Here is a 17,560-nt window from a genome sequence, read left to right as displayed (position 1 = left end):
TTTCTGTAGGCGGTGAAGTTCGAAAGTCGTCTCAACAGTGCCTTGGTTATGTTTCTGTTGTCACGAGCTCTGGGAAATATTAACATTGCACATTATCTCTACTGGTAAAGTTATCCATTTTATTTTTTATTGCATATGTTATTTCCCAGGTGGTCCACTTTTAATGTAAACATGTATTGCTCCAAAAACCTTAGGTTTCTTAACCGCTTTTGACCTGGAAAACAGCAAGAATCTACTAAATTTGAGTTTCCCTCTTATGATTCATCATTTTGGTGTTAGGAATATCTAAGAGTAGGATTAAAGGTGCAGTGTGTAAATCGTAGCGGCATCTAGTGGTGAGGTTGCAAATTGCAACCAATGGCTCAGCCCACTGCTCACCCCTCGCTTTTGAAACGCATAGAGAAGCTCCAGAAGCCACCATCGTCAGAGACAAAAAAGTTTGTCAGTTCAGGGCTTCTGTAGAAATGTCGTGGCACAAAATGGCGACTTCCACGTAAGGGGAATGTAGATAAAACATTCTAAGGTAATAAAAACATAACGATTCATTATAAATAGGTCTTTATAAACCCATAATAAGGTAGTTTTGTATATTATATTGCATTTCTGTCAAGATATCCTTCTATATATTACACACTGCACCTTTAATAGTACGAGCAAGGATTATTTAAAAGTAACCTAAAGGAAGTTTTACGTAATGTTCTAGTATCTTTTAATTAAACATTACTCATATTAATATTCTGTTTAACATAAGCGTTTGTGTGAATGTAATATTTAGATGTTTTTGGTGTGTTTGGATTCAGGCTGCTGAGGGATGCTGTACAGGACCCAGCGTTTGGTCAGCGTTACGACCGTATCCTGGGTGTGCTGCTGTGTCTTTGCGGGGCTGGGCTGAGAGCTGAACTTGAAAAGCAGACCAAGCTTGTGCAGCTTCTGGGTGCCCTGGCTGAAAAAGTGAGACAGGCGAGCAGCTCTACCCGACAGGTAAGCCTGGCTGCCATAATGCTGCGTTTACACCAACCGCGGTAGAGGCGTGAAGCGCGAGTGATTTCAATGTTAAGTCAATGTGAAGATGCGTTAACGCTCATCTGGAGGTCCCGCGGCGTGGATGAGGCGTTTGGCGCTGCAAGGAAGACACGTTTCCACCTCATTCACACGTCTAGTTTTGCGGTTCACGCAAATTTGCGGCTGACGCCCGAGTTTGAAACATTTGAACCGCGTTAACCAATCAGGAGCCTGCTTGCTGCTGTGGTGGCAGCCCCGCCCGGAGTCACTCATTCAACCAACGCTTGATATTGTCCGTAAGCAGTCACCCGGAGCTATACCACACAAGTTCTTATTTCTATAGCGGAGATGGAAATAAAATGGACCTCGCTTGGAAGAGTGTCAGTGGGGACATTGGGCAACCTGGTAAGTTGTAATACACATTTCACTTTTGAGTCACGTGCCATTTATTTTCCCCCTATAGTAAGGTGACCAAATACAAACCGGTAACTTTCTCGATAAATGCACAATCGACATCAGCCATCTTGCAAACAGACAACCGCATAGCACTTGCCCCTCCCACAAGAAGCGGAGTTTGCCTCTGACGCGCGTCAAATGCTTGCTGTTTCCGAACGTCTACTTCGCTCTATACGTGCGAATGCATTCAAACTGTTCAAGCGGCAAACTAGGCGCGGTAGACGCGATTTTGACGCCCGAAACGTGGTTGGTGTAAACGCAGCATAAGAGCACTCCATTTCAGTCATTTTTACCCTATTCCTGTTTTAAACAGGAAAAGCACATTCCCACTTTAATTAAATCCAGTCAAAGTCTCCTTGTTATAAATTGGAAGGCGGGACATATAGAGGTTCTTCTAAACAGTTTTTTCAACTCCAGTCCTCATCTCCCTATAGACCATTTCAAAAGATGTAAACAACACTGGTCCAGAAACACTTCCTGTTTCAGTTTGTGATTTCACACATATATCATTATCTTTAAGATGTTTTTTTAACTTTTTGGCTCAGTTCTATATGTTCTGCTGGTTGTATTTTATCCCAACGTTTATCTAGTGTTAAAAAACTGAACAGGAAGTGCTTCTGGACCAGTGTTGTTTACATCATTTGAAATGGTCTATATTCAACTCATCAGCAGTGTATTAGTTAGGAAAACAGGTTTGTTTGACTTTAGTGGCACTGCGCAGATGGCGTGTGACATTACGGTCGTGCAAGAGCTATTAGAAAGTGAGGAAGTTTTCAAATAGCTTTTGTGGTACTGCGATGTCACGCACTGATTATTCTGCATTGCGCCGAATGATGTGGAGCAAGCCTTTTATGGAAGAGGGCTGATCAATTGAATTTGCTGTTTTTATATTGGATGATAATTAAAATGTTATGGAAGGTGGGGTTTTGAGAACTGGATTTGAGAAAATAAAAAATCATAACACATTATTTGTATCAAATTAATTTAAATTGTTCTCATCTTATCTATTGTCTTGATCTGTGCCAAATGCTGGATGTTCACCTTAATTTTCTTATGGATCACACAGATAAACGTCCTCAACTGGTTTTGTGTGAAATGTAGCCAAACTTTAATTCTTTTAAGAGGGAAAAAATGAAAAGTTTCAAAATTGTGGCCAAGTCTGTCAAAATCCATCATTTTTTATGATTTATGAAATGTAAGGAACATAAATAACTTTGATATATTTAACCCTTAAACAGGCAATGTGCACCACGGGATACGCTCTCTTCAGTGTCTTGTTTGGGGCATAAAAAAGATCTTTCAATCAAATCCTTACATCACTTATCAAACCTTGGTCTGTCTTGAATATGTGGGTAACATTATTTGCTTCAAGTTTTTTTTTATCGATTGGTCAGCCTGACCTAAATCCAACATGGCCACCGGTTTTGCAGGACAGTCAGATTTTGTAGTAAGCAAATGAATATTAATATTACTTTTCTTCTTTAAAAAAATTAATACTGCTAATATTAATTGTGAACATTGTCTTAAGGTGCTAAAGAAGAAAATTCGGTTATATGTTGTTTATATTGTTATTTAGCACATTTTGAAATATACGTATCCCCTGAGATACATTGCCTGATTAGGGTATAAAAAAGGGATTAACCACAATATTGCCTATCTTTGTATTTTGAGTTAAAAAAAAGTGTAAAAAATGATCAAATTTGCAGGTAAAAATGATATTCGTATATTTAGGTGACTGCATCTTAGCATTTTTAACTGGATATTTTCTTTCGCGGCTTCACAACAGCTAATTTTATGGTATAAGGAATGATAGGGAATATGAGTTATAGATTTTGAGAAAAGTGATGAATATGAAATTTTTTGTGACAGTCCAGTGGTGTATTAGAACCAAGAAATTTAGGTAATTTTTCAAATGCCAGGCATGCATTCCTCTAAATTGCAGCCAATAAGAGGCCTCTGCATGAAACACATATAGACACATATAGTTTACATTGAGGGGTAGTTCAGGTAGTATGCAAAATTAATCAATTCTTGAATAATTTACCAAACTATTATTATCTAAAAATATATTTTTTTGCAGATGGAGCAGAAAAAGCACCAACGAAGCCAATGAAGACATGCAAAAACTGCTCATTCTTAGTTAGACCTACTTACATTTAGTTGTGTTATTTACATGCAATATTACTAGTAAACCTGTTGCTTACACTGTTTAAAATGGATGAAAAAATATGTATGGCATGTTTTAGAGCAAGAGAGGAAGTCAGAATCACACAATTTTTGCTGGAAATAAAAAATAAATTTTGATGACTTAATCCTTTTTTTATACCTTAATAGGGCAATGTATCCTGGGAGATACAACTCATAAAATCCTGAATATATCAACAGGGTTCCCACGCGTCCTGGAAAACCTGGAAAACCTGGAAAATGAAAGACCAATTTTCCAGTACTGGAAAACACATAAAAAATGGGGGGAAACGTCAAATGTCCTGGAAACGCTTGCGTTGTCCTGGAAAATTATTTTCCCTCCTGGTAGGATGAATGCAAACGGGTTAAAAATGTTATGCATGAATGTCTGTTTTGACCTGCCTTTAACGTGTAATATTGGGCTGGAGCGCTTGTCTGCTTTCATTTCCGCATGTAGCCAGCACACCGCCCCACGTGACACAAACCTGCCAATGTACGCGTTTGCGTAGCAAGTGCGCAATTTGACGACATAGTACGCTGGTAGGACTTGCCCCTCTAAACTACGGACATGTGAGTTCTGTGGCAAATATGCACGTGCGGTACTCCTGTCTGACAACACGATTCAGCAGCGTGGTGAAGCAGTTTCAGCTAATCATTGTAGAAAAGCAGAGAATAACAAGTCTACTGAACCTACAACGTTACATTCCCGTCCCTCTCCTCCTCCCCTCTGCCTCAGCACTCAATGGCACTGCTCTGCCTCACTCTCTGTACCCCGTTCCCCATTTGCTGCAGTTGGGCTTAAAAAGGTAATGTGTGTGTGTACATGTGTGTACGTGTGTGTGTGTGTACGTGTGTGTACGTGTGTGTACGTGTGTGTGTGTGTGTGTGTGTGTGTGTAGGTGTGTGTGTACCTGCCAGCTTTTGGTAAATGTGAACCGTTACACGTAAGGATTCACTGTGAAAGCATTCGAGTCGAAGTCTAAGTGAAAAAATAATGTGTTGTGTACAGTAAGTATAATACATAAAATATAGGGGTGTGACGAGATCTCGTGCGATTAAATATGTATCGCAAAATTAATTATGTCACAAGATTTCTCGGGGAGGTCAAATGCTGGCCGTTTCTTATACAAAATGCTGCATCCAGAGGTTGCATTTGTAGACTGCATACGTCATAAATTAAATGCATTATATTCTGTCTTTTACTGCGTTTGCTTTTTAAATCTTGCTCAATAATAACAGTGACTGTATCATTTCTACTGTAAAGAATTGGACTAATATTTAAGATTTAAATGGATTTAAACGTTGTTTGGCTAAAAGCATCCATTTAAAATTAAAGTAACTGAAGTGGGTAATTTACCGCCCCCTGTAGGCATTTGTTATAGTACATAATTCTGTTTTTTTAGGCTATATAAATGTGTTTACTAGTTTTGATACTTTATTTGGACGAATTATTATTGCATTGTCATTATTATGTAATGTTAAAGGTTATTATTTTATTACCAAAAATATCAAATTACTTCATTATCAATTAGCAAAATAATTGTTAGGGACAGTCCTAGATTAGTTAAAACATTTCAAAATAATGTGATTTCAGTTTCCCATTCATTTATTTTATCATTGAGAATTTCTTAAAAATAAAGTGACATTGCTTTGTTTTATATTGACCTTTTTGCACCGCAGTATAGGATTTGAGTTTGATAGTTATAGTTTTGATTTATTTTTGCAGTGATTTTCATTTTTACTTGAAGAATGCAGGTGTCAGATGCACTAAGTCAACTGTAAGTAAACAGTAAACAGATAAAGTAAAGGAAATTGTTTTGGTGATTTATTGAACATAAAATATTTTGTTGAGAAAGTACAAGAGAGACAGACTGAGATGAATAAACATTTTAAGCAATCTGGTTAAATGTACAAAATAAAAGGTACAATTGTAGAAAATAGCAAAGCTTCTCCAAAGCTTGGGATATATGATATACTTCAGATCCATTTCATACACCAGTAGGCTAAATGGATTTTGCATTTAAACACATTTAGCTTTACAAAAGGTCTATCCATTTCAGCAATATAATTGACAAAACAGTTACAAAGATAGGATAAATCGAAATAATTTAGAGTCAAAAACACATAACTCATCAGTTTATGCTATACCAGATGCGTAATGTGCCTTGGTGCGAGCAGATGCAATTAATTTAGAAGTCCGATAATAGTTCATATTTTCTAACGTTAGTGACTGATTGCGAATACAGCTTGACTGTGAGAGTTTGGATTTTTAAACTGATATCAGCAATGATGATATGATACTATCACTACTACCCAGCCTTAGTTGTGATAACTTGACTCACACTGTAGCAGCTGAAAATGTCCTGGAAACGTCCTGGAAAATATTTTCAAGAAAAGAGTGGGAACCCTGTATCAAATATTTTAAAAATTCCAATGAATATCTTTTACATAAGTCAAGATGAAACAAAAAATGTCATGAAATGATTTTTTGCTCAACATTTTCCACTCTTGCATGTTTAAGGGTTAAAATTGACTGAGTAAGGCCATGCCAAAGATTGAAGTGAAATAAATAAAACTGACTAAAATCAAACTTTGATGCTCCTAATCTCATAAATAGGTTAGCAGACTTTAGCCTGAATTTAACAGACAGGGTCACAATTGTTCCAAAAATCTAATTTAATAATGGTGTTCATAGCATGAATAAACACAGTAAAACAGTTTTCAACGAATATTTTTTTAGTGGTTTTGAGGACAAATGCTTTTATTTAATCCTTGCAAAAATACAAAAAGTATTTTCCCCAAAAATAAAGCAGCCTGTGACGGAGTATTCATGATATTTGGATGAACCCTCAAATTCATTATATCGCCCATCTGCACAAACGGTTGGCACGTTTGATCAGGTTATCTGTTTCTTTCTTAACTAAACAGTGCAAAGAATGCTGAAAGACCTCGAATAGTTTCTCTCGGTTTGAGAATCATCTGAACGTTTAATGTTTATAGGTGGTGCTGCTGGAGGGTCTAGAGAGGGTGCAGTCATTCTTCCAGAAAAACAACTGTCGACTGCCTATTAGTCCCAGCCTTGTGGCAAAAGAACTTAATATAAAGGTGAGTGTTTACCCACATCTACTTTTCAGTTCCCCATAGATAAAATCAAGTTCTGCCCTACGTTTTTGTTCTCTTACAATACTATGTTTCACAATTATGTCACCTTATGAAAGTAAATTGAATATAAGCATGTTACCCTATAAATAAAATGTTCAATGTATCCTAACACAAAACTTGTCAGGTGACCCCGTTTATGAAGACACAAGTTAAAATGTTACATTGCTGTAGCAGTTCCTAGTTAATAATATTGTTAAATTCTAACGTTGATCTTGTTAAATGATTTTCATGATGCCAATCAGTTTTAATGGAATTCTCTAGAGGCCTCAGATTAAAAATGTTCCTTCGGCTCTCATGTAAAGACTGCCAGATTTGGTTCCAATTCATTTCACATGTGGTTTACTTCCTTATCGCCGGTGCTCGCTTCCCTTCTTCCTGTTTGAGATGTGGAGATGTGCACAGTCAGCACGACCTAAGCAGCATCTTTCTCCTTTAGTTGGTGCTATTCCATTCAAAGCCCTTCTTTGTTGCGATGTCGAGACAGAAAACCTTGCAGAAACGCTAAAGATATGCTGTTTTCGTAACATGCTGTTGCTTTTGTTTTCCCTTTAAAACCAGGCTTGTTCCTTCTTCAATTCCAACGCTGTACCTCTAAAGATCGCACTGGTGAATGCAGACCCACTGGGAGATGAGATTAATGTCATGTTTAAGGTATAAAACCACTTAAGTGCTAATGTAAGGGCCAGCATGGTTTGTTTATCGTTTTATATTATTTTAGTATATTTAGTTCAGTAGTTATGGGGCTATCAATTACACCTAAGCTGTCCTGTTATACAAATTACTATGGTGGAATCATACCTTCAAAAGGAACATAAAGTTTTTACAAGAAGTAGGCCACACAAAACTGCACTTTAACTTGAACTTCATCGTGAGCACGCCCTCTGGTGGCCGAATCAGTCAAAGTACTTACAGTATATTGCTTTGCTGTGGCACAGTATTAAGAAATATTGTGTTATTTTTTTAAATATATCTTATGTATCCTATAGGTTGGAGAGGACTTGAGACAGGACATGCTGGCTCTGCAGATGATCCGGATTATGGATCGGATCTGGCTGCAAGAGGGATTGGACCTGCGCATTGTGAACTTCAAATGCATCTCCACTGGTAAAGACAAAGGAATGGTGCACTTATACAGTATATAAACATACAAGGTGCGTCTGACATGTTTCCATGTAAATGCGCATTTATTGAATTATGAACTCTTATTGAATTATGCCAACAAACCAGTATTTCTGAATGACCTGAAGCAGGGATTAAGCAAATTTTATTCAAAAGTATTATGATATTTAATACGTGTCGTGCCAAGAGCATTTGGTTAATATCATTCTTGTTAAAATTTATGAAATTTATATATATAAATTATATATATATATATATATATATATTATATATATATGAACATCTTATATTTAAGTTAAGGTTAACATAAAATAAAACTGATCATAAAATTTTTTTCAAAGAACATTTATGGTTGAATATTCTCAGAAAAACGTATTACAAAAGTAAAATGGGTTAGGAATGTACTTCACTTTGACTTTTAGTTGTTGTTTTAACAATTGTCTTTCTTTAAAATTTGCCATAAATATAGATTAAAGGATTAGTCAATTTTATAAAAAAATCCAGACAATTTACTCACCACCATGTCATCCAAAATGTTGATGTCTTTCTTTGTTCAGTCGAGAAAAAATTATGTTTTTTAGGAAAACATTCCAGGATTTTTCTCATTTTAATGGACTTTAATGGACCCCAACACTTAACGGTTTTAATGCAGTTTAAAATTGCAGTTTCAAAGAAGTCTAAATGATCCCAAACGAGGCATAAGGGTCTTATCTAGCAAAACGATTGTCAGTTTTGCCAAGAAAAATAAAAATATGCACTTTTAAAACACAACTTCTCGACTTCCTCCGGTTGTGTGGCGCGACCTCACGTAATTGCGTAATGACACCGAAATGTCACGTGTTACATATATGAAACGCACATTTGCAGACCATTTTAAAATATAAACTGACACAAAGACATTCATTAGTATCATTCTACAACATCGGAACGTCCTCTTTCTCCACACTTGTAAACACTGGGGCGTAGTTTCGCATACGTCATCCGTGACCTCTTGACGTGGTGAAGTATTATGTGAGGTCGCGCTGGTGCGTCACAAGACCGGAGGAAGACGAGAAGTTGTGGTTTAAAAGTGCATATTTTTTATTTTTCTTGACAAAAATGACAATCGTTTCGCTAGATAAGACCCTTATGCCTCGTTTGAGATCATTTAGAGTCCTTTAAAACTGCAGTTTTAAACTGCATTAAAACTGTTAGGTATTGGGGTCCATTAAAGTCCATTAAAATTAGAAAAATCTTGGAATGTTTTCCTCAAAAAACATTTCTTCTCGACTATACAAAGAAAGACATCAAAATTTTGGATGACATGATGGTGAGTAAATTATCTGGATTTTTTTTAAGAAATGGGCTAATCCTTTAAACCTATTTTCTGCTTATATTGTGAGCATCATAGTAATAAAGTTGTGTTTCCTTTTACAGGAATGGTGGAATTAGTGCCGTCTTCAGAAACGCTTAGAAAGATTCAAGTGGAGTATGGAGTGACCGGTTCCTTCAAAGACAAACCTTTGGCCGAGTGGCTACGCAAGTACAACCCTGCAGAGGATGAATATGAGAAGGTGCATTTAATGATCCATGGTTGCTTTTAGCCAGACCTCCTTATCATTTATTAACCGTTTTATTTTTTTTATCCATATTGTTAGGCTTCAGAGAATTTCATCTATACCTGTGCAGGATGCTGTGTTGCCACCTATATCCTGGGCATTTGTGACCGCCACAATGACAACATCATGTTGCGCTCCACTGGCCACATGTTTCACATAGACTTTGGCAAGTTCCTGGGTCACGCACAAATGATCGGGAGTTTCAAAAGGCAAGTAACGAATTACTCCATGTTGCCCAGGTGGCATCATAAGTAAAATTTGTTATATTAATCAGATCTCAATGCTTTTCCCTCCACAGGGACCGCGCACCATTTGTCTTAACCTCTGATATGGCTTACGTCATCAATGGAGGCGAGAGACCCACAAGCCGCTTCCAGCTCTTTGTTGACCTTTGCTCACAAGCTTACAACCTGATTCGCAAACACTCCAACCTTTTCCTCAACCTGCTGTCTCTGGTAATGCAGACATAATGAAAAGGTTGTGTCAACACACAAGTCTTGTTGTGTAAATGTTTACTGATAAGCTATCTTACAAACTAATTCCTTGAAAGATGTTTATTTGTTTCTCAGCATTTAATGGACTTACTGTTTATTGTAACTGTGTTTTAACACAGATGACACAGTCAGGTTTACCCGAGTTGACTGGAGTACAAGATCTTAAATATGTTTATGATGCTCTTCAACCTCAGACCACAGATGCAGAGGCAACCATTTTCTTCACCAGGTACGTTTTTTTCCTAGTACAGATTCTATACAGATTCGTTTGATTTTTTTTTATTATCTGTTTCTTTTACGTTTTGTTATATAGGTTGATTGAATCCAGCCTGGGCAGTGTGGCCACAAAGTTCAATTTCTTCATACATAATTTGGCCCAGATGCGTTTCTCTGGCCTTCCCTCCAATGACGAGCCCATCTTGTCCTTTGCACCCCGCACATACACCTTAAAGCAGGACGGCCGAATCCAAGATGCCTCCATATTTTCATATCAAAAGAGATACAACCCTGACAAGCATTATGTAAGACACAAAGCACTTATTAGTTTATTAGCGTCTATTAAAGCTGCAATCTGAAACTAAAGGGACACTCCACTTTTTTTGAAAATATGCTCTTTTTCCAGCTCCCCTAGAGTTAAACATTTGATTTTTACCGTTTTGGAAACTATTCAGCTGATCTTCGGGTCTGGCGGTACCACTTTTAGCATAGCTTAGCATAATCCATTGAATCTGATTAGACCATTAGCATCACGCTAAAAAATAACCAAAGATTCTATATTTTTCCTATTTCAAATTTTACTCTTCTGTAGTTACATCATGTACTACTAAGACTGATGGAAAATTTTAATTTGCTATTTTCTAGGCCGATATGGTTAAGAACTGTATACTCTCATTCCGGCGTAATAATCAAGGACTTTGCTGCCGTACCATGGCTGCAGCCGTCGCATTACCTGAAAATAGTCCTCTTGGTAACTTTCAATAGCAGGGGACTATTTTCGGGCACTGCGTAATATCATTGGGCCTGCCGCCGCCATGGTATGGCAAAAAAGTTTTCAAGTTTTAAATAGGAAAAATATCGAAACCCTATGGTTATTTTTTAGCGCGATGCTAATGGTCTAATCCGATTCAATGGATTATGCTAAGCTCTGCTAAAAGTGGTACAGACAGACCCGGAGATCTGCTGGATGGATTCCTAAACGGTAAAAATCAAATGTTTAACTCTAGGGGAGCTGGAGTGCCCCCTTTATAAAAAGTGTTGCCATAGTTTGAAACATAAATTGCAAGTAAATTGTAGTTATTATATAAAGTCAAAGTGACATTACCCATAACAATGTACTCAAATTATATGTCTTTAAAGCTAACCATTGTTGTAGGGTGAGGTGACTGCTTTTATATACTTGTTAACTAATCACCTAATAACTGATTTTTGTTTTATGTTTTTTTCACCAAAAATGTTACGGTTGCAGCTTTAACTGTGTAGATGTGTAATGACCAAAATATTCATCATGATTCTTAAATAATCTGTGAAAGTACTGTATGTTTTGTGAATATTTTTAACCATCTTTTTATAAAAAAAAGAATTTAATTTGATATTACTTCATCTTTTTTTGAACAGACGTATGTAATTCGGCTCCTAAGAGAAGGTCAAAGTGAACCACAGTTTGTCTTCCGCACCTTTGATGAGTTTCAGGAACTGCACAACAAGCTGTCCATTCTCTTCCCTCTGTGGAAACTACCAGGGTACATCTGTCTACTTTTAACATGTGATGTGTAAAATACTGCAGTTTCTACTTTAGAGTTGTTCCTTAATAACTTTTATGCCTGTTTATAGATTTCCCAGTAAAATGGTCTTGGGTCGCACACACATCAAGGAAGTAGCATCCAAAAGGAAGGTGGAATTAAGCAGCTATGTACACAATCTGATGAGGAGTTCAACAGAGGTCGCTCAGGTGGACATGGAGAGAATTTAACATTTATTTCAGCACACATAAACTGTCATTGTTACTTGCCAATCAAAAGAAAGACAAAAATAGTTTGACTTTGGCATAGGTCATTGAGTTGATATGTTGTTGTTGTTGTTTTTTTAGTGTGATCTTATCTACACGTTTTTCCACCCTATTGCAAGAGATGACAAGTCGGAAGGGATTGACGGATTCAAAATTCCAGGCATGTCATCAGATTGATTCTTTTTGCAAAGTTTTTGTGGTGTTCCTGTAGCTCAGTATGTAGGGCATTACATTAGCAACACAAAGGTCATTTGTTTGATTCCAAATGACACATATACTGATAAATGTATGTATTATGCATCGTCCCTGTATTGAAATCACTTTTGATAAAAGTGCCTACCAAATGTGTAAATGATTTGTTAGTGTATAGTTTCTACATACTTCCTTTATGTAAAGGGTGTAATTTTGGGGGATTTAAATGTACTTTTAGTTACATTGTACAGTGTGACTTTAGACTGTACATGTTAAAGGATTAGTCCACTTTCTTAAAAAAAATCCAGATAATTTACTCACCACCATGTCATCCAAAATGTTGATGTCTTTCTTTGTTCACTCGAGAAGAAATTATGTTTTTTGAAAGAAAACATTCCAGGATTTTCTCATTTTAATGCACCCCAACACCTAAAAGTTTTAATGCAGTTTAAAATTGCAGTTTCAAAGGACTCTAAATGATCCCAAAAGAGGCATAAGAGGCTTATCTAGCAAAACAATTGTCATTTTTGGCAAGAAAAATTAAAATATGCAACTTTTAAACCACACACTTCCCCTCTTCCTCAGGCTGTGTGACGAGCCAGCGCGACCTCACGTAATTGCGTAATGATGTCGAAAGATCACGTGTTACATATATGAAATGCAAATTTGCGGACCATTTTAAACAATAAACTGACACAAATACATTAATTAGTATCATTCCATATACAACGTCTAAGCGGTCCTGTTCTCCACACTTGTAAACACTGGGGCGTAGTTTCGCATACGTCATCCGTGACCTCTTGACATGATGGCGTATTGCGTGGGGTCGCGCTGGCGCGTCACACGACCGGAGGAGGTCGAGAAGTTGTGGTTTAAAGGTGCATATTTTTATTGTCAAAAATGACAATCATTTGGCTAGATAAGACACTTATGCCTTGTTTGAGATCGTTTAGAGTCCTTTGAAACTGCAATTTTAAACTGCATTAAAACTGTTAAGTGTTGGGGTCCATTAAAGTCCATTAAAATGAGAAAAATCCTGGAATGTTTTCCTCAAAAAACATAATTTCTTCTCGACTGAACAAAAGAGACATCAACATTTTGGATGTCATGGTGGTGAGTAAACTTATCCCTTAAAATATAGTTTTACATTTAAAGTTTTACATCTTTCTTTTGCACCACAAGTGTGTAGTCACATTTATTTTTTATGCGACATGAGGATTGGACACTGTATAATTCCCATTATTTCTTTGTAAATAATGTATGTCTGTTTTCCAGAGATGACCCCAGTGAGTCCCACCAATGGCCGAGTGGAGGGTGAAGTGAAACTCTCAGTGTCCTATAGAAACAGCACACTCTTTATCATGGTCATGCACATTAAAGACCTGATACGATATAAAAATAAGCTGTTTAAAGTGATCCTATTGTTGGTTTATTACGAAGAAACATCCAACTAACTCTGAAATCTCACCTGTCATTTCAAAACCACAGATATCAAATGATGGAGCAGATCCAAACCCTTACGTAAAAACATACCTCCTCCCAGACCCTCACAAAACTTCCAAACGCAAGACAAAGATTGCTAGGAAGACTAGAAACCCCACGTTTAATGAAATGGTAAGTGTGGTCTCTAAACCCAATTGAACCAAACATGATGAATTTTAATAATTGATTAAAAATGTTAATCCAATTGAATATTCCGATTTGATTTATTTATCTTAATATTATATTTAAAGTGATGTCTTGTAATAATCTCTAAATCACTCTTTGCAGCTGGTGTACAGTGGCTACAGTAAGGAAACCTTGAAACAAAGAGAACTTCAACTGAGCGTGCTCAGTGCCGAGTCTCTGCGAGAGAACTGCTTTTTGGGTGGCATCACCCTTAGCATTAAGGACTTTGACCTGAGCAGAGAGACTGTCAAATGGTATAAGCTCACCACGGTGCCCTACTTCTAGATCCAACAACCACCATTCCCTACCAGTCTTCCACGAAGGGTGATGTGACTAGAACAAGTGCCCTTACAGGACCACTCAGATCCAAGCTCCTTTCTCTCTTATGACACTAAACAAGGTTACTGTTTGCTGAAAGAAGCAATCTTCTTAACTTTGTATGTGAAGAAGAAATCTGCATTTGTGTTATGTACATTTGGAACATAAGAGGACCAAAACGGCTCACTTAAAGAAGAGATTATATATTATTATATAAATATATATAGAGAGATCGACCTGTATTTTTAAAATGGCTGATTTTTACACCTTCCTTTTCTACATAAGCATATATAAAACATAGCCTGTAAGATTTCGAGGTATCTAGTAAGCACAGCAGATTTCACTGTGGTTTTTATAATGTGCCAAATGAACTGAATCAACACGAGACCACTCCTCTGTAGGAAACAATGGCACACTTCACATGCTACTTTCACTTTGGCTAGTCTGTACGTTTGTGGTGTAAATGACTAAAAAAACATGCTTTGTACAAAATTGTCAAATGTTGTGATGTCACTTCTAATGACGGTCTTAGCATCAGGGGACTCTGAATTTGAGATTTGTATAATGAACCCTGTTAAGAAGGGATTGCACCTGTGGCTAAATCTACTGGTAGAGCTCAGCTGCATGTTAATCTATGAGTTCACCTGGAGGCATTTTTAAAATGATGTCAGATTGTCATCACTCACTCCGCAAATAGAGATTTGCCTTTATGACTGTTAAGAAATACATATTGAATGAATATTAACATGGCCAGTTATTTATTATTGGTTACCTCTAACTTGACCAAATCAATGATTTCTCTCTCTCACCTAAGGCAAATTAAATGTTTTTGACCATCTGCTGTTTCTTTTTAACATCTCTTACATTAGATTAACATGTTTTGTCAGTTGGACACACATCAACCAGTAGGGGGCAGAAAACTAACAAGAAACAAACACTAATGCTAGTGGTTATGAAGCCTGAAATGTATTTTAATAAGTGAAAAGTTATAAGTGTTTTCCTTGTGCGATTTATCTATAATAGTTTCATCTTTAATAATTTACCAACTTCCTAATGGCTTAAATTGTCATCCTGATATGTGAAGGAACAGTGTCAGACAAAAAGTACGGACCCCCTACCAAATTGATGGTCACAATTTTATCTCTATTTTTTATTTGAATACCATGTGACCACATTGACCCTCGTTGTGATCAATTTATTACTACAGAGGTGTAACTGTGATACTTGAGGACACTCATAATGTGCACTTCATAGCTAGCAGTACAATTCTGTGCATCCTAAAGTTTTAAGGCCTGACCCCAGATCTATTATAGGATCTGCACCACCTCTTTAAAATGGCTGTTGCTGTGAGAAAGCAGTAAAGGTGGCCAGTACACACATTTGCCTTGTCTCTGGGGAGATTCCTGCTAAAAATATATCTGATTCGGCACTGGATTTTGTTTTACTATTCCCACAATATTTTTGCAATTTTTTTTGGGTGTAATTCATAGAGCAGGTGCTTTCAGACAAACCAATTTACAGTGGATTCAAGCTATACTTTTTTCTTGTTTTTTTTTTACTTTTTTTGTTTTGTTTAGAGACTTGTAAATTGTGAACACCAGGGGTCTTCAACGTTTTTGGGGGTAAGGACACCTTAGATGAGAGAGGCATGGACCAGGGACCCCCTTGATACTAAATGTTGAGGCCATTTTTGATTTTTTTGTGTCTTAATTTGGCCACAACTTTCTCTGTGTTTAAGCAAATGGAATGATTTTTAGTGACAAATCTTATATTTACACATATTTTGGGAAAAATTTTCAAATACTCAACAATATACCGTGCACAAATTTACTACCCTTTCGGGTTGTTCGTGTACAAAAAAGCTACTTAATTAAACAGCTGTAAAAATGTACAAGCCAGAAATCAAGTTCTGATTTTTGCACAGGTCTACTTAAGGGTGAATAGTGCCACATGGTGATCAACAGCAAAAATTACAAATTTTACCATAGCAAAAGGAAAAACAACCCACAATCAATAATGCATGATTATATGCATGATTTTTTACCAATCTTTGACATGCCCAAGATTGTGAAAAAGATTTAAAGAATCCATTCCACAATCACTTTTTATATTGAAAATCGGACAATTTGTGGGTCCCCCCCAAATCAATGACACCACTTATGAGCTTGGCAATTAAAGAGTTAAAATCATGAAAGTTTTTTGTAAATATTTGGTAATTTTGTTCAGTACTGAGGTTGATTAACAGATTTATTTTACAGCCGTTTAATTTAGTGGCCTTTTTTTGTACACGAACAACCCGAAAGGGTAGTGAATTGGAACAACCCACAAGGGTCAAATATATTCAAGTAAGCTGTTAGGTACGACAGGGTGCTATATTGTAAAGGCACAATGTAAAGCAGAGTAAAGCACAACTATTGCCCAGTCAGAACTAATGAGTGGAAGTTGTGGAACTGTTATAAATGTAAATATAAACAAACATATTGTCATACAGCAATATTATGTATACCCTTATGGGCTGTGGACCCCCGTTTAGACCCATGGTATAAACTCCATGTGACGCTACTGCTAAAATTTGTCTTCTGTGTAGTCTGTGTTTATTCTGGTAGTAAAGCAGTGTGAGATTAAAAAGGAGTGTCAGTAGCATGATGCAATAAGCTTAGTTACAGGTGACATTTTGAGTAACATGGATGCACATGATGAATAATTAACATGTAATCGATTGCAATCTGATGCATGATCTGGTATTTCACAAGACAAAAATCCTTACTTTGATAGAGACCATAATTCACAGGCTAATTTATCTCCCAACAGGGCTTTTACACTCAGCTGGGGGTAGTGATTGCAAATCTTTTATCTTTTGAAAAATAATATTCTTTGTCCTTGCTTTATTTTTTATCATGCACTTTCACTAATCATATTTTCCAATTTCCAAATATGAATATTTTCATATTTTCAAGTAAATCTTCCACTACTTCAGCTTTAAAGGAAGGACTGGGTTTAGATTAATTCAGGACAAGGCCTTTGTTATTATAAGACATTTAAGTAGTTTTTACAAACATTCCTTACAAAAAACTACTGGTGTGCATCTTGAGACCAAAAATGACACTGCTATATATGTTAAGAAATATGTCAGGGCAAGATGTTATTAAAGTAAGGCAGCTCAAACAAGCATTTTAGTTTGGGACTATAGGTTAAAGGGAATATGAAATTAAAATTCTGTCATCATTTACTCGTCCTCGTGTTTTTAAACCTGTATGAATTTCTTTTTTCTGATGAACACAAAAGAAGATATTTTGAGAAATGATGGTAAGCACACAGCAGATAGTGACCATTGACTTCCATAGTAGGAATAATAAATATGA

The 17,560-nt window shown here is 36.6% G+C and overlaps 1 protein-coding gene across 1 annotated transcript in view; it reads left to right on the top strand.

Moving 5' to 3' along the window:
- Positions 1 to 15,036, top strand: part of pik3c2a (phosphatidylinositol-4-phosphate 3-kinase, catalytic subunit type 2 alpha) — a 46,916-nt gene extending 31,880 nt beyond the window's left edge. The window contains exons 18-33 of the mRNA XM_073853564.1: positions 10 to 104; positions 801 to 981; positions 6,643 to 6,747; positions 7,363 to 7,455; positions 7,791 to 7,928; positions 9,348 to 9,476; positions 9,561 to 9,730; positions 9,820 to 9,976; positions 10,135 to 10,244; positions 10,329 to 10,536; positions 11,630 to 11,754; positions 11,846 to 11,963; positions 12,102 to 12,180; positions 13,488 to 13,600; positions 13,704 to 13,826; positions 13,983 to 15,036. Of these exons, the coding sequence (XP_073709665.1) occupies positions 10 to 104; positions 801 to 981; positions 6,643 to 6,747; positions 7,363 to 7,455; positions 7,791 to 7,928; positions 9,348 to 9,476; positions 9,561 to 9,730; positions 9,820 to 9,976; positions 10,135 to 10,244; positions 10,329 to 10,536; positions 11,630 to 11,754; positions 11,846 to 11,963; positions 12,102 to 12,180; positions 13,488 to 13,600; positions 13,704 to 13,826; positions 13,983 to 14,165 (2,127 nt within the window). The 3' untranslated portion in view covers positions 14,166 to 15,036. The remainder of the gene's footprint in view (positions 1 to 9; positions 105 to 800; positions 982 to 6,642; positions 6,748 to 7,362; positions 7,456 to 7,790; positions 7,929 to 9,347; positions 9,477 to 9,560; positions 9,731 to 9,819; positions 9,977 to 10,134; positions 10,245 to 10,328; positions 10,537 to 11,629; positions 11,755 to 11,845; positions 11,964 to 12,101; positions 12,181 to 13,487; positions 13,601 to 13,703; positions 13,827 to 13,982) is intronic.
- Positions 15,037 to 17,560: the final 2,524 nt, after the last annotated feature.

This window comes from Misgurnus anguillicaudatus, chromosome 15, assembly GCF_027580225.2.
Source record: "Misgurnus anguillicaudatus chromosome 15, ASM2758022v2, whole genome shotgun sequence".
Taxonomy (NCBI): Eukaryota; Metazoa; Chordata; class Actinopteri; order Cypriniformes; family Cobitidae; genus Misgurnus; species Misgurnus anguillicaudatus.
The sequence above is the reverse complement of the archived record's forward strand: the minus strand, read 5'-3'. Positions and strand labels throughout refer to the sequence as shown.